This window comes from Aotus nancymaae, unplaced genomic scaffold (genome assembly GCF_030222135.1).
Source record: "Aotus nancymaae isolate 86718 unplaced genomic scaffold, 86718_ANA_hifiasm-v0.15.2.pri h1tg000041l, whole genome shotgun sequence".
In the NCBI taxonomy this organism is placed as follows: domain Eukaryota; kingdom Metazoa; phylum Chordata; class Mammalia; order Primates; family Aotidae; genus Aotus; species Aotus nancymaae.
Window position 1 is genome coordinate 33,621,054 of NW_026988455.1, and position 22,885 is coordinate 33,643,938.

The 22,885-nt window shown below is 40.6% G+C and overlaps 1 protein-coding gene across 5 annotated transcripts in view; it reads right to left on the minus strand.

Annotated features, from left to right (window-relative positions):
• TLE4 (TLE family member 4, transcriptional corepressor) overlaps positions 1 to 22,885 on the minus strand; it is a 148,736-nt gene that overhangs the window by 6,663 nt on the left and 119,188 nt on the right. For 4 of the 5 annotated variants that reach the window (XM_012464244.3, XM_012464243.3, XM_012464242.3 and 1 more), the window contains 7 exons: positions 14,746 to 14,865; positions 13,711 to 13,764; positions 12,827 to 12,979; positions 11,460 to 11,592; positions 10,921 to 11,114; positions 10,036 to 10,112; positions 861 to 1,110 (listed from right to left, as the gene is read on the minus strand). In XM_012464244.3, the coding sequence (XP_012319667.1) occupies positions 861 to 1,110; positions 10,036 to 10,112; positions 10,921 to 11,114; positions 11,460 to 11,592; positions 12,827 to 12,979; positions 13,711 to 13,764; positions 14,746 to 14,865 (981 nt within the window). Of the gene's footprint in view, positions 1 to 860; positions 1,111 to 10,035; positions 10,113 to 10,920; positions 11,115 to 11,459; positions 11,593 to 12,507; positions 12,604 to 12,826; positions 12,980 to 13,710; positions 13,765 to 14,745; positions 14,866 to 22,885 lie in introns of all 5 variants that reach the window. The other variant, XM_012464245.3, reaches the window with a different exon arrangement.

Sequence of the window (22,885 nt, forward strand, 5' to 3'; positions counted from 1 at the left end):
AAATTTAGTATTGAGATATTTAATCTTAATTAGCATCAAAATGCAAAGCTCTAGACCCACTCCCACCACCACCAAATTAACCAACTGCTTCTATCATTTGCAATACAGATACACAGATACACACATACACTAATGCAGGAGCTCTCACAGTCTTGGAGTATGCAAACTTGGAACCTTGGTAGACTTAGGCTCAGTTTTGCTGTTGAAAGGTCCTGCTACTGAAGCCAAGAAAGTTTTAGGGGTAGATCCCTGGCGGTGTATTCCTTTTGCCTGGCCCTGAATTACATGACTGAAGGGCATCACGCATTTGATGATGCTGCACCAGAGGCAAGACTTGATCAAGTACTATTAAGTAACAGGAAAAAAAGTTCCTCCCAACTCATGAGGTTACGGGAATCTTATATTATGTTCAATTGATTAAGGCTCATGCTATAGCAAAAATTCTACTAAACTGATGTTTCCTAAGTAACTCAAGGGCAGAGGCCAGTGAAGCAGCTGAGGGACTATCTAGTATTTGCCACATGAGGTGGTAAGTTACTCTTTACATGTGACAGAGGATGATATTTAGGTGCATGCTCATATCACTGTATAGGCTCTTAGTTTGCTTAACCATCAGAGAGGAAAACAAGTGGTTTGCCTTTTCCCATGGGAGGCAGAGTTAATGATCAGTGTGGTGCACGTGCCACACGGTGCCTCTAGGAAGCAAAAGACACACCTTCAAGTGAGACTGCAGTCCACTGAAGAGCAACCATCCACCTGGGATCAACACCGTGTGGTGCTGCTCACACATGCAGTTCTCTCATCATCTCCTCCTGTTTTCTGAATGAAAGTCTAAGTCTTGTTCATCCATGTTCACTCACCAGACAGTCGAGCTGGGAGACAGGACTCTTATTGCCAGGGTGGCTGATGTCCCAGACCTTGACGCAGCCCTTCCCGCCCGTGTACACGTGTCTCGTGGGGTTGCTGATGGTCACTGCGCACACCACCTCCCCGTGGTTGAGGGTGTTGATCTGGCGGGCGTGCCGGGGGATTCCGGGTCCGATGAGGGCGTCGGGGGGAAAAGGGACAGGCTGCATCTGACCGTCTGCGCTAACATGGAAGGAGTATGCCCTAATGCAATGAAGAGGAACAAACAAAGAGGGGAATGTAAAAAAGTCACTTAACTGTTTAGTGTAATGAGATGAGAAATAAAACACCTTCAGTGCCACCGTGATTTACAAACAAATCAAATTTATGCATACGGTGTAAAGAACATAATTTCAGAATCATACAGCTAGGCTGCTACAGGGCCAGATCTCAGGCTGACTCTGTACAAGCTGCTGTGGGACATAGGTAGTCACTCAGAATCACTCAACTGCAGTTCTAATCTCTAAAATAAAGAGAACGCTACCTATACCTCACAGAATTAAATGAGATAACCAACATCAAGTGCAGTATCCACCTTTCAGGCATGCTCTATAAACCTGCACTGCCTTTTCTTGTGGATAAATCAGAGGCCTGTGATGAGACCTTGCCTATAGATCAATTCATTCCAGGCAAGGGACTTACTAAGGGAGATGAGCAGGTCAAAGTCATGAAGCTTTAAGGAGTTAAGAGCCTCTAGGCTTAGATGTTGAAATGACAGATGTGGCAAAAAAAAAAAAAAAAAAGGGAGATAAAGCCCTATTTTAAAACCTTGATCAGACTTGACAATCACAAATCCTAGTAAATCCAAATGGAATGAGAACCTAAAAATGCGTCCTGACAGACCTGAAGGCCCACCTGTGAGTATCTCTGGGCAGTTCCATCTCTAGCTCATTTCCAGGGAAAGCTCTCGGGTGGTGAAAGCATCTGGTTCTAAAATGCAACTTAAGTTACAGCAACAACAGACTCATTTTTATTTTTAGGGCAGTGAAGTCAGGAAGGGACAAGTGAGGCTGCTGTGATGCATGTTAGGTTTCTGAAGCAGAAGACGCCAGGGGCAGGCAGGAGGCAGCTAGGCCTATCATGATAGGCAACAGCCCGTTTTGGAAAAGATGCTATTCTATTTGAGCACAGAGCTTGGGAATCTGCTCTGCTTATGGAAAGTAGTTTACCAAAGACACAAGGGAAAGCACTTGTGGGTAGGATAGGGAGCTGGACCAAACTGTGGGGAGTTGTAGAATTACTACAGTTTATCATTCCTTAATGCAAAAATTTATAGGCCGGCCACATTCATCACAATTCAGTCCATTATCGAAGAGGCCTCAACTACCTGAATGTTCCAAGAAAAAATGAAGCATGCATTATGGCTGTGGAAGATAAGAGCACCAGACAGTGACCGGCTTTTACTTTCTCTGCATACTAGGGAGTGTTGTAGAACATAGTATGTGAGACTTGCTGGAGTGGAAGGAGGTGGGAAGCTAGGAAGCCAATCTTGCATCGAATCAACAGGACTTGGAGATACACTGGATGTGTGACCTGAGAGAGAGATGCTGAAGAAAACTCTAGGGCTTAGAACCTGGGTGACTAGGTAGACCGCACTACCTTATGAAGATGACAGGGAAGCATAACTCAAGGGTACACCTCTAGGGAGGTAAAGGATTTGGTTTTCTTGAACTTCAGGGCAGAAATCCAAGCAGCTGTGATTCAGGAGAGAGGTCAGGTTAGAATCATCCATGAAGAAGTGATGGCTGAAGGTAAGGGGGCAGAAAGAATCCCAGAGCAGATTCTGTAGTGAGAAGCAGACTAAATACAGAATCCCAAAGAATGTGGACATTTAAGGAATCTCCAGCCAGAGCAGTCAGGGAAGTAAATTGTTAGCAGAGATAATAAAGTAGAAAGGGAGAGAAGATGTTCAGTCACAGGACAATTTACTAAGATTCATTCACTTAACACATATTTCTTCAGTATCCCACTATGCCAAGCATTATGGTAAGAATGAAGTAAGAAAGAAACCCACATACCTTCTTCCCCTGAAATTATAGCCTAAGGGTCACATTCACTAGTGAGATATGCACATAAATAACTATCAAAATGTCAGATGGTCAGTGTGATGGTCAATGCAAGTCCCATGGTAGTCTAGGAACTTGACGGAGTGAAAAGGAGAGGGAAAATGGCAATGGGGCTGCAATATAAAGAATGGGTACGAATTGTCTGAAGACGTATGATGATTAGGAGTATGGCAAATATGAAGGCCAGAGCAAGAGAACATGCTAATTATTCATTTATTCAGCAAATGTTTCCTAAATGCCTCGTATGTTCTAGGTACTCTCAGGTGCAGGGGAATCAGACGTGAATGATACTGACAAAGTACCTATCCTTACACTCGTCTACATCCTAGAGGGGAAAACAGGTAACAGATAAATAAGTAACCTCAAACAGTGGAAAACCATTAAATATACAGACACAGTTTCAGATAAAAGAGAGTCTGATGGTGCAGACTCGGTGGCCCTCTCTGAAGAGGCAGTTGGTGGCCCTCAGCATATGGGCTGAGAGCTAGAAGGAAGGACATAGGCCTTGCAAATAAGTAATGGGGAATGTGCCAAGCAAAGGGAACAGCAAATGCAAAGGCCTTGACCAGAACTGAGCAAAGAGACCAGAATGCATTCAGTGGAGAGCATATAGGATGTCAGGGTGAAGGGCCAGGCATGGCCAAACTAAAAAGGGCCATGTAGACTGTGAGGAGTACAGATATGACTGAGTAGATCAGGAAGCCGCTGGAGACTTGTGCAAGAACACTGACATGACTCCGTTAACGTTTGCAAATGATCTGGTTGCTGGGTGAAAAATGAACTGTAGGGGGCAAAATGAAAGACAGCTAGTCAGGGGACTACGTCGGAATCTAGGGAAGAAGCAGTGGCTCGAGCCTGAGAGACAGTGGCAAGTTGGAAACAGGATGTGGAGCACTCGGGCTGAGTGGAGGCACAGAGGGTGGTACTGGATGGGATGCTTAGAATCTGGAAGTGACACAGGGGTAATGACAAGCTCTTGTGAACCTGTAAATACAGGTGAAGAGGGCAGATGTTCACTAGAGATGAGGGGGTCCAAGAATCACCATGAAGATACTGGGGGGCCGTCTTTGTAGATACCAGAGTCAGCCAGGATTATGGCAGCCTCCAGGTGGTGGAAGACTCTTGGCCATGTGTCAAGTCTTTAATATACTGGGAAATATTCCCAACAAGGTGGTGGAGCGGGCAGTCCAAAGGCACAAGCCTGAAAGGAGTAAGGTTTTCACAATCAGGTAGAGAAGTTCCGTTCTTGGAGAGGCTGGGGAAGTGGTGGCAACCATAGCCGTTATTAACCCCATCGCTGGTGCTGAGGTCAGTGAATAAAATGGAAAGGTCACCCCTTAGAGGGCTGCGAGTGAAGGGATGACCTCAGGAGATGACCAGATTTCAGTTCAGATAAGGAGAACGAAGCAGTAATGCTCACGAAAGGCAGAGGTTCTGAGGGATGACGACCAAGAAAAAGGCTAATTGATTTAGCGATTAAGAGGTCATAAAGACTAAATCTTAAAGGAAGATTATTCCAAGTTTAGACAATGTTATACATTCTTAATAATAATTTATTAGAAAAGTCATCCCATTCTCTAGAATCACTATACGGTTTCTAAAGAGCACTGAGATTTTAAATAGTTAAGAAATCAGGCACACAATTTCCTTCAAAGTCTTCAACAGGACAGTCTTCACCTCAACCACAACCACTCTGTGAGCACCTACTATGTTCCTGGAAAGAGTCCTTTCAAAGAGTCCAAATGAATTTCAACAGCCTGCTTTCACTAAGGACATTAATGTGGCCCTCTCTTTGCTATTAGTATACATAGAAGGCACTCAGAACTGGAAAAAATAAAGCTGTAGTACATGCTTATTATCAGATTTCAGTAAACTCTTTGACTGTAACTAACAAAGAGTCCTGGAATGTATGAGGGAAGTCAACATTGCCAGGAATCAGAGAAACTCAGGCCAAAGGACTATTCTTTTTTATCTAATTTAACTCACTAATGTGTTAAGTGCCTCCTATCCCTATACTCTGATGTGAACGTCATGCTCAGGATACAAAATTAGGTAATGCACCTGGTGTTGCCTGCAAGTGACTAACAATCTAGTTAGCCGAATGACAGAAAAGTACAGAAGTGAATACAGTATCAGGTCGCATTCTAACGGAAAGTATTCTGAAATGTTTTGAAAAGGAAGAATAAAACTTATGTTTTATTAGAGGGAGACGTGGTACTAGAGATGAGTTTTTAAAGAATGAAAAGATAACCTCAAGTAAAGAGAAAGATGGAAAAAAATTTTCTGCAAGAATAGCAGAGAACAAGGGGTCCAAAAGGATGAGCTGAAATGATCTGGGAAATCCTTGAATTGGTTTTAATCCAGGAATTCATTCATTCAACAATAACCCCACAGTAGGTAGAGAGAGAAACTGGCCAAGCACAGTCTGATAAAACATACCAGATCTATATCTCTATATAACTGAATCAATGTAATGCTGTAAAAGGGAAGGACCAGAATGCCAGCCTGAGACCTTCCCAGAATTGACTGAAGGGTTTTTTGAGGGATAGAGGATGTGTGCCATTATTGGGCAAAGCCATTCATAAAATAAACTTGGTAGTAAGGAGTAGGATGGACAGGAGGAATTAAAATCAATTATTCCTGCTGGGTATGGTAGCTCAGGCTTATAATCCCAGCACTTTGGGAGGTGGAGGGTGATGGAGCACTTGAGGCCAGGAGTTCAAGACCAGTCTGGCCAATATGGTGAAACCTTGTGTCTACTAAAAATAAAAAAAAATTAGCCAGGTGTGGTGGCACATGTGCCTGTAAGCCCAGCTACTCAGGAGGCTGAGGCATGTGAATTGTTTGAACCCAGGGGGTGGAGGTCGCAGTGAGCCAAGATCGTGCCACTGCACTCCAGACTGAGACTCTGTCTCAAACAAACAAACAACAATAACAACAACTACAACAATTATTCCAACAATTTCAGAAAGAGGTACTGCGGGGCCTGAACTAGGAAAGGGCAAGGATGACAAGTTAGAAGGTACAGTGGATATAAAATCCCGTAGGACTGAATTGATGAGATGTGAGGAGGGAGCTAGAGTAACTGAGTTTTTAGCTCAGAAAAAAAGAAACACTGTATTTGTAGTTACCAAGGAGGACCTAATTTACAGAAGTACTTTCTGAATATAATGAATTTATGATGCAAGTAACATACACTCAAGATCCCTAGCTAAGATGCCTAACAAATAACTAGAAACGCAGGGCTGGAGGAGCAGGTGCAGAGAGTCAGAGAAACAGAGTGAGCTGAACTCCCCTCAACATGTACACACACACACACACACACACACACACACACGCACACACCCCACAGGTCAAGCTGCTACGTGCAAAGAGTGGCTCTCCAACAAACATGGCGATGAGAACAAGAGACAGTTGAAGAAAATGCTAGGCCTGGACTTTCTGACATAACTACACTTTAAACAATCCAAATACTTGCAATTTGCTTTGTTAAAAACGTGTGTCAAAGTTGTTATATATGGATTATCATCTTGATAAAGACCCAGCATATTTAAAGAAGGCTTTCCCACCTTGTGCTCATTTCCTCTCTGAGGCCCAGTTCTGCTATTCTCATCTCTCACGCGCATAATACCCTCTCCACATTTCCAATGTGTCACAAGATGGCATTTGAACTTGAGGTCACAATTAGAGGTCTGGCTATTGTATTTTACATTGACGTATGACAGAAAGCTCGGTTCTAAGTAGCATACAAACAGACCAGTGAGTTCGCCGACAAATACTCATTGAAGGTTTCTACTATGCATCAGGTATTATTCTCATTTGAAAATCTTGCTTTATAAAAATAAGCCAATGTAAGAGTCAGTTTTCTGAATTGTGAGCAGCCTTTAATCCACTAACCTGAGATCTTCTATTTTTGCTGTGTTCACATGTCATATCCCATACAATCAGTACTATGATTTTAATCAAATAGTTATACACTAGCCACAGAAGTCTCCATTTGAGTAGCAGGTGGAGAAGAAAGTATATTTTGGCTTATGTTGAAATTAAACTATGCTGTCATTCCAACTACATATGGAGTGCAACCTCTGCTAATTCACCTGAACAGACAAGAGGACTCAATGTGAATTATCCAATAAATACTACTTTATTCATTAACTTGGAACATGCATTTAATTATAATTTCTGATAATATCTAGCAATTCATTTTGTGAAATAATTAGAAGAGAGACTCACGTCTTGTATAAGTCTTTATGGAGAAAGGTAGTTACATTGTGGGTATGTGTGGTGGAGGAGGACTTGAGGTGATTTTTTTATTTTCTAGCACACTTAAAAATGTCTTGTCTTGAAAAATATGCACAAGACAACGTTGCACAGTATCTTATGACCTGGACAACCACATAACTGTTATATTCATTTCTGCTGTAAAAATCTAGAATAAAAGTATATTATCTCTATATGCATATAGTGAATGTATATGCTCTGTTACATAAAGACACACTAATGACCCATCTTCTTGGGTCACTTCTGCCCCTAAAACACACTGTACCTCCTACTATGTAAGTAGCTGAGAAATGGATAATATGCTGCAACAAAGCTAAAAGGGAAATAATGCTGGGGTTGACCAAAGAGCCACCATGTAACAAACGTGGCCCTGAATGAATGCACAACGTATTATCTTACTTCGTATCTTCACATCCTTCTTGCTGAGGAGGTGCCATTCCTGATTCATGGATGAACTGACTGAAGCTCACAAAGCAATTATGCATAAAGTCACTCTTCCCAGTGGTCAACTGGCAGAGTCTAAACTCAAACTTGGATCTGTCGCACTCCCAAACCCATACTCTGTTGACAGCACCACATGCTTCCTGGTAAAGTGTCATTTGTCAACTGCAGTAGATGTGACTCCGTCACTCACATAAACAAAAATTCTCAAGACTCCTCCAATCCATTAACCCGCTCAAAAGGATTTTAAACATTTAAACATTTTATAAAATCAAAAGTCAAGATTGGAGGAAGGGAAGTCAGCTCAAGACTCAGAAGCACCACCTGAGTCACAGCAGCTGTGATTCCACAGTGGTTTAACTGGTCCAAATCCCCTAGCCAAGGTGTTTCCTTAAATACACCCACCAACACACTTACTTATATCCCTTCTGCCTCAAAGCAGCAGCTGAGGCAAGAAGCATCGTCTCATTCGCTCTAGTGGTTAAGCTACAGCTCTGGGTACAGCTGTTGGTTACCTAAGAAGTAACTATAAAACAAGGAATAGTACTTCTTCCCTAAAGGAACCCTTCCACTTCCTCCACAAGTTATATGGAACTTGTAGGTATCTGGGTCGTTACTTGATTAATCACATAACCTTGTTATTTAGCATTGCTTGAAATAGACCCAACTTTCACCTTCAAATATATCATAGTTCTTGGTCAATAAGACTTGTCAATCAGTCAACAACTATTTGCAACACACACACAGGTACATAGAATGTTATGGTAATTGGTATTTATACCTTCAACTCTCAAGGAACTCTAATTTGTCTTTTCTCTCCTATTAATAAATCAAGTATTTATCAAGCAACTAGGCTATGGAGCCAGCACTATGTTCGATGCAACAAGGATGGTTAAGGTAGCATCTGTAGAAAAGTATTAATACGTTACAAAAAGAAGAACCAAGATTCAGATTCCTCGGATGAAAAGTAAAGAAAGGGTCTAGGTTAGGCAACGTCAAATTTTGACGGGGGAGAAGAGAGCACACAATTAACACCAGGGTGAAAACGAAGTGCCTGAGTGTGTGGGAGTGAATAAACAAGCAATGGGAAGTCAGAAGAAACAGACCAGCACATACTAATTCCCTGAACAAACCTATGTTGTGAGCACCACTATGAACCAGGTCCATTCTAGGCAGTGAGGCTACAACTCAGCAGCAAAAAGTTCTGCTCTGTTTTCATGGAACTTACAGTCAAGTCAGGGAGAGGCAGATAATGGCTATACATAAGCATTCAAAAGGTAGTAGAACAGGACAGAACAATAGGGAGGAAGGGAGAGAAGGATAATAGGGTTGTCAGGGCAGAATGCTCTGACATAACTAAATGAGACAGTAAGCCACAGAAAGTTTTGCAGGAAGGACAGTAAGCGCAAAATGCCTCAAGGCAGGCAAGCTACTAGGGAAGCCTCTGGGAAAATGGGCCTTGAGCTGCTACTGAGGGTCAGATCTGGATAGCCCTGGAGACTGGGAAGACAGCACGTATATGGCATGTGTAGTGACAGAGGGGATGCTCAGGGAGTGACAAGAATAAATGCACACACACAGGTGATTAACAAGGCAAGGAGGATCTGCAGGGGAGGCTTCCCAAAGGAGAGGAGAGAGAAAGCCAGCTGGGATTTTAAAGGAAGAGCCACTGCTACTTTATAGTAAAGTCTTTGCTTCTGGGAAGATGAAGCCAATTAGCAGAGAGAACTGTGATTAGGTAGTACTAAAAAGGTGCATTAGATTAAAATAAAGTATTTGGAATGAGATACCATGAGAGATCAGAATGCACAAAGGGAGGCTAGAACAACTGGTGTGTTGTGTTTTGTCTTTCATAACTCAAGGAATCTGAATACAGAGGCTCCAGATGCCCAGAGCACGGTATAAGAAGTCAACTGAGCAAATCACCTTTTCTGAAAACAGAATTTAGCATAAGAGCGCCCTTATTTCCTTTCAGCCTTTGATGTTTGACATGTCCTTTCCCAACATAGTCAAATTTTGAACATCCAGGTTTGTACATAATAATCAGACTTTTTGAACAAAGAATTTCCTTGAAATCTGTAACAGATGTAGAGACGACCTGACTACTGGAGATGTCTCTGCAATTTGCATTTACATATTAAAGCACAAAATGTTAAAGTACAAAACCTCACTTCATTACTTCTTTTCTTGTTCTAAGAGAAAATGAAAAATATCTTGCAAGGTAAAAAAATACAAGTCATGGGAACCCCCCTAACACTGTCTTGTGGTACTTAAAGTCTAAGGGGCCAGCAAGGGACCCAAGTTTGACACACAATGCGTACAGAGGCAAAAAGGTACTCACGGTTTTCCTCCTGGAATGCCTGTCAGGTTTGGAGGTATTGCTGGCACACGCATGTGATGGTGTGGATCAAATCCCACCTATAATTTTTCCCAAGCAAACAATAAAAACAGCACAGTTAATTTGGCTTGTTTTTATACTTCTCAAAATCTATTCTAAAACCTGGGAGAATAGACCCTTTAAAAATAAGGTTTTAGAGATGAAATGATAAAATGTTTAGGATTTAATGATAACCTACTTGGAGGTGGAACATAGATTAAAAAACTATACTAATTATTGAAGCTCACAGTAGAACCAAAGTGTTCATTACATTCATTATACTATGTAATCTAATTCTGTAGGTTTGAAATTTCCAAAATTAGTATTATTTTGGAAAATTTAAAATTAGTATTTTTTTAAAAAGACACACAAATTAAAAAGAAACTTCCTCACTTTACAAAAGAAAATGGATCTCAGATACAATTACATGTAGCTTAATGTATAAATACCCACAGATCTCCAAATACCTCAGGTTATAGAAATTACACTAAAAAATACATAGACCAGGCACCGTGGCTTATGCCTGTAATCCTAGCAATTTGGGAGGCTGAGGTGGGCAGGTCACATGAGGCCAGAAGTTTGAGACCAGACTGGGAAACATGGTGAAACCCTGTCTCTACATAAAATTAAAAAATTAGCTGGGCATGGTTGCATATGCTGTAGTCTACTTGGGAGGCTGAGGTGAGAGGATCACTTAAGCATGGGAGGTAGAGGCTGCAGTGAGCTGAGATTGTGCCACTGCACTCCAGCCTGGGTGACAAAGTGAGACCCTGTCTCAATCAATCAATCAATCAAGCAAGACAATCCTCTGTGTGCTAGAATATTACTTTGTGAAGCTCACAAACGCACCACTGGTGATCTCCCGTAGGCAGCAGCAGCGGCAGCGGCAGCGGCGGCTGCGCTCATCTGAGGGGAGATGTTGTGGAGCCCAGCATAGGCAGCTCCGGGGCTGGTCAGCTCTCCATTCATCCCAGCATGGGGCACGATCCCAAATGGAGTTGGATATGGACAAGGGACTGCCATTGGGGTCCTTAGGCTTGAGGCTGCAAACCAAAATGGAAGGAAGAAAAATGAAGAATGCAGGCAACAATATTGAAGACATTGGTAAACATGCCAAAAAACAGAATTTATGGTTCAAATGAGCTTACTTTAATATTCTCAAAAGTCATTCAAGCCTCAGAGAAGTTCACTCATTCATTTTACTCTATTAAACTTTTACCATGTGCCAGACAAGGTTGGTCCCAGGTGTTTGGTTCAGGTTAAATAATTTTGTCTAGTAGCCATTCGATGCTGGTCATTAGCACTTTTAATGTACTATACTCTTTAAATTGCTTTAAATTCTTTAAAAACAAGCATAAAAATATAGAAAAGACTTTTTTCTTACTAACCCAAGGGGTCAACTCCTGGTGGTTTTCCAGGTACTGGCCTCAATCCGGGAGTGGAGTTGCTGCCCGGGGTGGGCGCATCGGTTCGTGGAGTAGGGGTATTGGACTTTGAAACTGGAGTTGTAGATTTTTCATTCTAACAAGATGAAACGACACGTACCAGCAATTAGAACATGGTTTTAACAATGACGTTAAACATTAAAAAGGTAAAGAAAAGGAAAGGAGGAAAAGAAATGGAAGAGGTTCTTCAGCTTGGGCCTTGACTTTCATCATTTAAAAAGGTAACAAAGAAATAAGAGAGTTCCTTGAGACCACAGAACTAGTATTTGGAAAGACATAAACTGAAGCTGAATTTACAGGAGAGAAGCTCATTTCTAGGAAATTGGTCTGAGTCGGATGAGGCTCACAAACCAGGATGTCCTAACTGTGACTGACCATTTGCTGGTGGCTTTGGTAAAGACTGGGGTAACTCTGAGCCCCTGGTAGATTGTTCGTGTCACAAGAAGCTTCCTGGTGCACTGAACAGGTCACATTAGAAAACAGATTCAAGTTTGAACCGTCATAGAGACAGACTAAACAGAGAGTAGGTGCCATTAAAAGAAGGCCAGAAGGCCAAGAGAAAACAAAAGAAAAAAAAAAAGCCCCAACAATCTAGGCCTCTGTCGGACATATACTCCCTAATTTGCAGACCAACTAAGGAATCTCCTTTCCTTTAGCTGTGAATTCCAAAGGTTATTTGAAAACTAAATTTGTCTTTTTATTCTTTTTAAAAATGTTATGTTACAAGGAAATAACTGGTGAGGAAAAAAGACACACCGCACAAAATTGCAATTAACTACACAGCCACATAAGAATAGGGTACAGAGAGATTATCCTGATGGGTGAGTAGTTCATTTTTGCATTTGTGATTTGTGATGTGAGTCAAGGTACATTTTTGCAAATGACAGATTACTTTTTAGATAGAAAGGGAAAATTATTGCAGTCATATGTAGCTTGGTAATTCAAACAAAGCTAGCAACAAAATCACATTCAAGCCCCAAACTAAATTTACCATAAACCACAGGCAACAAAACCATCTCTGTAACCCCAGTGTGCATTTTTCATCTTTGCTAAGACGTGTTTCACTCAATTTCCCCATATCCCTCTTCTATCCTTGCAAAGAGAATCACAAAATAAACACTCATCACCAACAAGTCAGTAAACTTTTTCTGCTCCACATACTTTTGTCAATTAAACTTAAACACTGAACATACATATGGACTTGGAAATAAAAGTCCTATAAAAAAATGTGAGAAACATAAAGATAAAAAAATCAAATTGAAACATATAACACAGGGCCACAGTCAGAGAGATGGTAAGGAGCTGCTTACAAGGCTAAGTTCTTTGGATTTGGAGGAAGGAGTACTGCTGGAAGATGCAATAGAAGCTGGACTAATCGGAGCATCTTTCTTGAGCAGGCGTGTCTTGTCCAGGCCATTCTCTCTCGGGGAATGTGCTGGGCTCCCTCGAGGGGAAGATGGATCCTACAAAGGAACATCATGGATAGTAACACAAGCACAGCACATTTACAATGCTGGAGGTGTTGGGTGTGGACATTTCTAGCCAAAAGCATTTAATGAATGTTTAGAAGCACAAATGTTCTAGAACAGATAACAATACTCACTGAAACAACTAACGAAAATATTCAGTATTGAGGCCAAAAAAAGATAGTATTTATAGTACTTATTTCTGGTGTGTCTTTACTGCAGTAGAGAAAGACACTTTACTCTCAATAGAAAAGAACAGTGACAAAAAAGGATCAATAATATATAGAAAATCAGTAGTATATAATTTTTATGTAAATAAAATGTGGGTCCCTTTAGAAATCAAGAACATGTTTTGGGCCAGGTGCAGTGGCGCACACCTGTAATCCTAGCCCAGGAGTTTGAGACCAGCCTAGGTAACATAATGAGACCCTATCTCCACAAAAAAATTAAAAAATTAGCCAGGCGTGGTGGTGCATGCCTGTAGTTCCAGCTACTCCGGAAGCTGAGCAGGGTGGATCACTTGAGTGTAGTTCAAGGCTACAGTGAACTGTGGTCACAATACTGTACTCTAGCCTGGGTTACAGAACAAGACTTTGCCTCAAAAAACAACAACGGTAACAACAAAAAAACTGACAAACCTCAAAATACTTTGGATACTAATTGTTTGGACAATTAAGTCTTTGATATGGCTGGGCAAGAACAGAAAATTAAAGTAGCCACAAACATACCTCATTGGAAACGTCAACCACCAAGTTATCGTCACTTTTCTCACCATCACTGTCCTGCATTGACAAGTGAGAATGAGAAGCGTTATCTTCTCCCCCCGGAAAAAATACCACATTTACCCTATAGAAGTCCAGACTAATTCCTCCTATCTTATAACAATGAGCTGTACCAAACCATGTTAAACACTTGACAATGTCCTATTTTCTTTAATCCTCGTGATGATGCTATGGAGGTGGGTAATATGATTATATTTTTCAGATTATGAGACTGATGCACTGCCCACTGCACCATGAGGGCGACCTGATTATATTTTTCAGTTTACACAATTGAAGCTGATGGTTTGTTTATTACTCTAGAGTAGAGGTTGCAAACTGACATGCCCAGGCTAAATCCAGCCTATAGACAGGTGTGGTCTGGTTTGTCAGTATTTTAAAAAACTGCGTATTGGGAGGTAAAAATCCAGATTTTCAGCTTTTGTGTAGCCCTGTAGGACACCACCAGCGAAGCCGAGCAGGGGCCGCCTGCCTCCACACTGCCCCATTAGCTTGCTCCCTTCCAACTCCTGTGACCTGCCCAGCCACTAGAGGAAAACGAGCTTCCATCCAGGCTAGGGATGTCTCTGTATGTTTTATTCTATAACACTGGGTATATCTTTCAGCACATGAATCCATCTAGGCGTTTAAACACATTTTTTTTATTTTATATATTTTTGTCCTTAAAAATTCTAGCTAACCACAGAAAATCCAACCACTCTGAAATAAATGGGGGAAGCAAATACGCCCATAGAAACAATCATATGGATCACCCAGGTCTTCTGTTAGCTGTCCAGTGAAGCATTCTATCCTCACCTGCACCTATACACACACAGGACTTCAGCTAGCCAATTACCACAGAGCTGTAAATGCAATAAATGTTTTTTTGTCTCTTAAAGGGTGTTATCCTGTGTTCCTGTGTTGGCTGGTAATAGTCAAAGGGTAAAACGGCTGCAGATAAAAAGGCAAGCTGGCCTCCCCTAAAGCAAAGGTGAATGAACTTACATAACGAGCTGCAATTTCCTTTTCTTCCGTTTTCTGTTTTTTGCTCTCAGAGGAGTAGTCTGTGGAGTTTCTGTGCTTCTCAGCACCTCGGAAACTGGCTGATGGAGATACCGAAGAGCTCTGGAATTAAAAGGAGAGGAAGCATAGTTGAGAAATTATCACCTATTTAGCAGAGTGATTTTTTGAGTCATTTGAGACTTTTCTTTTCTTTTTGTTCTTTATTAGTACATACTTGCAAAGCTGTTAAGAGGAGACAGGAGACAGTGGAGGAGAGGAAAGAAGAAAACAGGGATATAGGAAAGACAAGTAGCAAAAAAGACAAAGGGGAAAGGAATGGGAAAGAAAGAACAAGCGAGAAGAAGCAGAGAGATGGGACAGACGAAGGAGAGGAATTAAAAAGGATGACAGGAGTTAGTGTAAACTCAAAACAGAATGGGTTTGGTTTGAAGGATATATTGTACTGCTAAAGTGCCTTTAGAAAGTTGGGAAAGGAAGCAGACATGAGAGAAAAGGGAAGGAAAAAAAGCTAGGCTTTTTTTTTTTTAATTTGCTGGATAAGGGGAAGCCAGCATTTCAAGCTTCTAGAGAAACTATAAAGTAGAGCTTAAGAGATAATTAGTAATTCAATTTTAAAGAAAGGGGATGGGAGAAGTAATTTTTGGGGATTTGAGCAACCAAAGACAGCAGTCATGTGACACATAGGTCATATTTATAAAATTTTGCTCAGCACCATATATTAAGGGCCTGGAAGATGCAGAGTGGCAGGAAAAACACCACCTGCAAAAATGCCAGTATTCCTTTCTCACTCCTACAGTTTCCATGAACCTGCTCCTTTTAATCTATGGAAACCTAGGAATGCCGCTGGGGCCAGGGAATGGAGAAAGATGCTCCATTCCTCTTGGGATCACATTTAGGCTCAGTCTGTATGCTTCACCTCAGCTTTCCAGGAGCTCTCAACTGGAGCAGTCTCCCATACACACAAGAGACATGGGTGACAAGGCCTGAAGCACAGATAGACCTGACTCTATCTGCCAAAAAGGTCAGGTGGTTATTGGGCAAGAGCTTAAAATCATGGATGAAGAAGTGAAAAAAGTGCCAATGAAAACTGGGACTAATCTTTACAATTGCCTAGTGACTATGCTTCAGACAGACCAGAGAAAATATCTAAATGCAGGCAAGGTGGGAGAGCGGGAGCTGGGTTGGGGGCCATGCTATCCTGCTGAGCGGTGAATGGCAAAAACCTGAGTAGCACAGTCCCTTGGCAGGGTACCAGGGCAGGGCTCCCAAGTGTGAATTAGCCTAGCCCAGGGTAAGAACGGGCTGATCTTGGAGGGTAGTAGAAAGAATATCTGAAAATCCCTATGGAAAAAAGTTATAGGACGAACAAAGCATCACCACTGGAACATCTCTGTCTGGAATGCAAATCAATTCAGAAAACTGGTCAGTAAAGCTCTTCCTCATTCATAAATTTATCTTTTGAATTTTTTTTTTGCTCTATCTTAGTCTGTTGGTAATAAATGACATTTATAAAAATGTACAACATTTACAAGGGCCTATTAATTAACTATGGGAGAAAGTGTGTTATGCAGAACTTTTGGGTCTGTGTTTCATTTTATTTCTACTGAACCATAATGTCACAATCTCTTTTGTGGCATTTCTAAACTTCCAAAGCACCTTGTTAGAAGATTGATAGGATTTCTTCACATCTGTGATGATGGCAACTCTACCACGAGCTCCAAAGGTATACAGGTAGGAGTTCGGTAGGGGAAGAGAGATGGGCCCAGTGAGTGGGTGCCCAGTGCGAGGGGCTGGGGATCTCTAAACCCTTCCCTGCTGTGCTAGCCCCTCTTGAGGTTTTATATGAATACTCCATCCCTTTCAAACATTCAACTTTAAGCTTAGTGGCTGAAAAGACTGCAGGCATTATTCAGTAAGGCTGAAGACTGATGCAAAACATTACAAGCCAAACGATTTTTTTAAGTGGACTACTTCTTGACTTTCGTTTATCTCCGCTGAGTTCCAAACATTATTCCCAAGTCATGAGACTTGGGTCAACGCTTCTGCTTTGCTTTCACACAACCCAATGCACTCAGCAGGTTTTCACGACCACTGAAAACATGCATGCAGTCATCATCTGCGGATTACTATCTACCACACTTCATGCCTCAATCCCATTTCTGGTTTTCACCCTCTCCAGTCTAACCACCTCACTTTTGGAATTCATATTTCCCAAAGAAAGGTTGAGTTTATTCTTACTCCTCTTTTGAAAGGACAGTTTCCTCCTGTTCACAGGGGGAAAAAATTCCAAATTTATGAGTATGGCTATTTTCCAAAGTCTTCACTCCACGCTCCAATCCAGAGTCCTGGCCTTGTAGCCTACATCAGCACTATGAGCCAGTGTTCCCCTGGGTTCTGTACTTTCATTGCATCTGTAGCCTTTTTTCCCCTGGCTTAAGGCAATGCCTATTTTCTCAAGATCTTTTGAAATCCCCCACTATCCTTAAGAATCAGCTCTAATGTCACCTTTCAAAGCTTCCTCAGAGGCTGTCAGGTGAAATTAATCATTCATTCCTCTTTGTTCCCTTAACATTTTGCTCCTCCAATGAGTAAAGCACTCACAGTAAATTTATTGCTGTGTTTACGAGGCCACTTCCCACTTGAGGCTGTGGGCTCCCTGAGGGTGGGGGCACCTCACATCATGAGCAGAAGAGAACTGTCCAGAAATATTCCTGAACACAAATGGCTGAACATCCCCTCTGTACTCCTCAATCTCACTCCAAATCTCTCATGAAATATTTCTCTTCAGAGTGTAACTAGGATGAACAATTCCATGAGATACCAGTCACTAGAGTAAGATTTATGTGGTAGTATCCTTGGAATCGGTTATATGGCAGTTCAGCCCTTTCTCACCTTTGCTCCAGTTACCTACCCTTAGATGCCCTCATCCGGCTAATCTGACACTTCACGCACACACAAAAATAACAATGGAGTGCATGTATCTTTTATTAACAATTTTCTGAGCATTCCAACCCTGATATATTCTATTGAAAGTTATTTCCACATTGCTTAAGAGGAAAAATTTCTAAACAAAACAACTTCTTAAAAATACTAAAAGGCAATGCCTAGTCAGATTTTTATGTTTATTTATTGGCTCTTAGGTACAACCAAATACTCTATTTTTCTTAACCTAGCTGTTTCTGGGTGTGCAGGCAGCATTATATTTTTGAATTTGACTGTAGAACAGAGTTACATGTTGGAGCTTCCTGGTAGAATGATAAAGTAGTTAATTATCACTAGCATTTAAAGGTTAAGCTGCACAATGGGCACTGGGGCAATCAGCAATGTTCTAATAACATAATTACTCTAGAATCAAATTGGACTTGGCACAGACTCTCATCGTGAATCTTGTAAGTCCATCATTCTGCCACAGGAATGCCACTTGGATCTTTGCTGGGCACATGAATAAGAGGAATTAAATAAATACTGATAAAGTCATGCGTTTACTAGAAAAGCTTTTTTATTTCTCTATTATGATTTTAAAAGCTCAATTTAGAGTAAATATTTCTCAAGCTTACTTCATAAGAGACTTACTGAAGCTGTATTGTGACCCTACAAATCTACAAATTTGGAAGGATTAAACACAAATCTTTCTCACTACAGTTTGATTTTGTGTGTGTGTGTGTGTGTGTGTGTGTGTGTGTGTGTATCTCAGCACATCTGTTAAGATTGGAGAGTCACAGTCAGAAGCAATGGCTGATCCAGAGAAAGCAGAATACCCTGAATGTGAATGTTTAGTAAAGCTCTAGATTTTAAAAGTAAACATTTATACTGGGATATTTAAAAAGAACAGGCTAGATTTGTTTAAGAAAAAGAGAGGAAAACAAGAAGAAAACAATAAAAAATAATAATAAAAGTTTAAGTCTTATTACATGGAAACCTCAATTGCTTTGGTAGCAAAAGGTAAGTTTTAAAAAGTAATTTCCAACATCATAAATCAGGTTCTAATTTCACTATGAGAAGATTCTAGTTTCTAGTTTAAAGTCCACCCCAAACTTTACTAAGGCTGTTGACCAAGTCAGATGGAAAACTGATATCTCCAGCAACTTGAAAGGGATGGCCCCACCCCTCCACCTTTACTCCTCTGCCACTTCAAGATCAAAGATGGTAATGTATGTGAAAGACTTCTATAAAGTAGCTCCCCGCTAAAAGAAGATGCCATTGTTATAATTAGCTAATTTTAATAACAGGGAGCACAGATTTTAATAGCAGGCAAGAGCATCTCTCTGGAGTCAGACTGCCTGGTGTGAGTCTAGAGTCTTCACTTAATAGCTGTGTAGCCGTAAGGGATGTGCTTAAGTCTCAACCTCTCTTTAGTCTGGGGTAACAACACACTATCCTGAGCTCCACAGGGGTGCTTTGAGGACCAAGAAAAATAATCCACATAATGTTAAATGGACAATTACAGGCACATAGCCTAGCCCCTCGACAGTGCAACTTAGTCCTATCACTGTACCCTGCACTCTAGTTGATTCTACTTACTTTGGAGATTGGGATGGTGAGCTACTGTGGATCTTCTATTTTAAATCTTATCTAGGTCTTTTCTAGCCCCTAGCACAGATCTTCTGATGGCCCATAATTACAGGGTTTTAATATGCTGCTATTTACCAAAACTCTTCTTTCAACAATCACAATAAAGTTTTAGTTCCATACTGCACCAAGGCAAGAGGGCAAATACCATCTCCACAATGGATTTTCTAATTTGATTTCAAATGTACACCATGTTAATTTTGGTTTCCATTCATGTAGGTGCAGCACTTAGACTTTCCTGCCCAGAGAAGATAACAACCAGAAAGAACATGCTAAAGGTCGCATGGACAACCACGATCGAGAAGCCTAAAACTCATTTGTAATGGCTTGTTTGCTCATCAGCTATGGCCCTCAAAAATCCTATCTACATGGTACCAAAGGGTAGATCAGCTTTCAAACAGATAAACGGAATAATGAGGAGTCAGAAGGCGCCATTAAGATCTGCCAAGGGTAATTGCAAGTCCTCGTTTGCCCTTTCTACACCTGTTGTCCAGGCTTCCCTTCACTCTCAAAAACAGCCGCGTTTAGATGATAAATTATAGTTACTCTAACTATAGTTCAGTCACTATGGAATTCTCAAACATTAATCAGGGCCAGGGACAATTCAGGTTGAGTTTGTTTTTGGGGATGGGAATGGGGGGGACACCGAGACAGAAAGCTGAAGAAGGTCCCTGTAGATCCTTTACTGATGCCATACCAAAGTCCTCAATCATAATTTCCACTGCAACCCCTTAGAAAAGCAAAAGACCCATGTAAAAATAGAAATAAACACTGCTGACTCTACAGTCGTGAATCATCCAAAGAGTTGATCATGTTCACTAGACCTCAAAGCACTGTATTTCTATATTTTAGAAATACTTTAAGTTTGGAAAATATCCTGAATAAATCTATGTACATCAAACTACATAGTACCATAACCCATCTAGTTTCTAATTGGATTTTATTGTACGGAATTATACAAAATGTTTATTTTCCCATTCATTGAGCTTTTTATAACTGATAAAACATTTTAACACATTATTAGCTCATTTACAGGGAAACAACCAGGATATATAGAGAAAATAATCTTTACTTGGGAAAAAATATAAAACCTTTAAAATGAAAATTATTTGGTCAAAATGCACAAGTCTCACATACTGACACATAACACATGTAAAGTTATGTAAATGAACTTAAAATTTATAGCATGCTGGTGGTAAAAAAAACCTTGAATATAGTAGAGCTCTGACTGAGCAAGTCACTGGTGTCAGTTTACTGCTCATTACAGTAAGAGGTTTTTTTTTTTTTTTAAATAACCTGCTTGATTAAGGAAGTCATTAAAAGCACAATCTCTATAAAACTCCCACAGAACTTGCTTTTTTCAAATTAACATAAATCAAAACTCACCTTCAAAAATGACTGGGACTTTCTGAAGACCTGCCTTTGTTAAAAGAAGATTTAATATAATCTCCATATAAAGTAATGAGTCTATTCTTTTTTTTTTTTTTTTTTTGGAGACGGAGTTTCGCTCTTGTTACCCAGGCTGGAGTGCAATGGCGCGATCTCCGCTCACCGCAACCTCCGCCTCCCAGGTTCAGGCAATTCTCCTGCCTCAGCGTCCTGAGTAGCTGGGATTACAGGCACGCGCCACCATGCCCAGCTAATTTTTTGTATATTTAGTAGAGACGGGGTTTCACCATGTTGACCAGGATGGTCTCGATCTCTTGACCTCGTGATCCGCCCGCCTCGGCCTCCCAAAGTGCTGGGATTACAGGCGATGAGTCTATTCTTAACAAATGTTTCACCTTCTATAACATTTCACGAACAATATACTCTTTAAAATGTTCTATTATTGTTTTTGTCTCTGCTTCTCTCCTGGTAAGAGAAACTTGGGGATCAAGATAAATTTCTTTTGCAAGTAATCAAAATATTATCAAACCAGAGGAATCAACTGTCAGAATAATAACTGAGTAGAGAGGCAGTGTCTACGTTATGCTAGAGGTATAAAAGTCAGACAGCCTTGGGTTCAAGACCAGGCTGTATAACACTTGCTATGTGACCCTGAAAAAACTAACGAACCTCTTTAAGCTTCCATTTTTCCAGTGGGTAAGATGATGGTGATATCGCAGCACTTCCCTGCAAGTTGCCATAAGGATAAAGAAGAGTTCACAACGTGAAGTATGTACCTAGCATCTAGTAAGCCCTCACAGAGAGCGCTATACCTTTTCAGAAAATGTGAAAACAACTGCATAATTTTTGTCTACTTAAGGACTCATTCAACAAGTATTCAACCCATTAAGTACAGAAACACATGAAATGTCTTGAATAAAATATTAATATATACCCTGAAGAATGAAATATACACCTTGTTTTTCAGTAGGGCTCCTCAAGTCAAAATACTTAGGATACAAAAGTTTTATGTATTTTTTTCTTCACGTGTGGTAGAAAACACAGCACTTCAATATTCAGTCATTCATGTTCTGTTTTCATGGTTCAGCATTATGTATTACTTGGTCAGTATAAAATGCCCTAATAATTTATAAGGTATCAATAAAATTGATTTTAAATTAGAACATTATCTTAATGTCCTCTTGGGGTTTCTTGACTGTTGCTTCCTTTTCCTGGAATAAAGCTGTTGGCTCCACCCCAGAAATTTCATTAAACAGTTACTTTAGCTGGCAAAAGTACTTTAAAACAGTTACTTTAGCTGAGCTGCTGGGACATGATACTTTGACACCGAAGACATAGGGTTGATTCTGATGTAGGGAGCTTAGCTTAGCTGCCCTCTATTGAAAGCTAGTCTGCATATGGTGCAAGCATTGGGCCACACAAGGAAGCAAGTGGATGAATGAGATGGAACAAGTGTAAGCACAAGCTGAATTAATCAAGCAATCCCATTCCTGATCATTATAGACGGCACAGTATTGTCTACCAGAAATTGTAATAAAAATTGCCAAGTGCACACAACTTTGTATTGCCTTCATTGTTTAAACTACCTATCGCCCCAAAGTCATTTCACGCTTTTCAATCCAATGGACCTCCTCAAAGTCTGCAAAGCCTAACATTCCTGTGTGCGTTTGTTCTCCAGCAAGAATTATCTGCTCTCCTTGATACAGATTCTATAACCCTTGTATGCCAACTCCATGTAAATTACAGTCACATGCACTGGCCACTTTCTTCTGGGATTTTTTTTTCAGTATATGACCTATAAAACATATCCTAAACCACTTATTCACCTATTGCCTTAAAACCAACCTTATTAAGTCTCACTGGCAAACCTCATGTGGTACATGAGTTTGACTGCCATAAAAACAAAAGTGGGGAAGGGTTGGCAAAAATTTCTTTCCTGAATTTTCAGGGAAGGTACACTGGCTGTATACCTATTCCTGCACTGAGCTCTGTTTTTGAATGAAAATATCAACACAATCACAACAGCTGCTTTGAAAGAAGCTGAAGTAGGGTAGCAGCTCAGAGAAATAAGGACTAAACTTTATTTATTTATTTTGACTAAACTTTAGGACTTGGCAAGCTATATCTCAAGGGACCAGAATCTTCATTTTAATAACTATTAAAA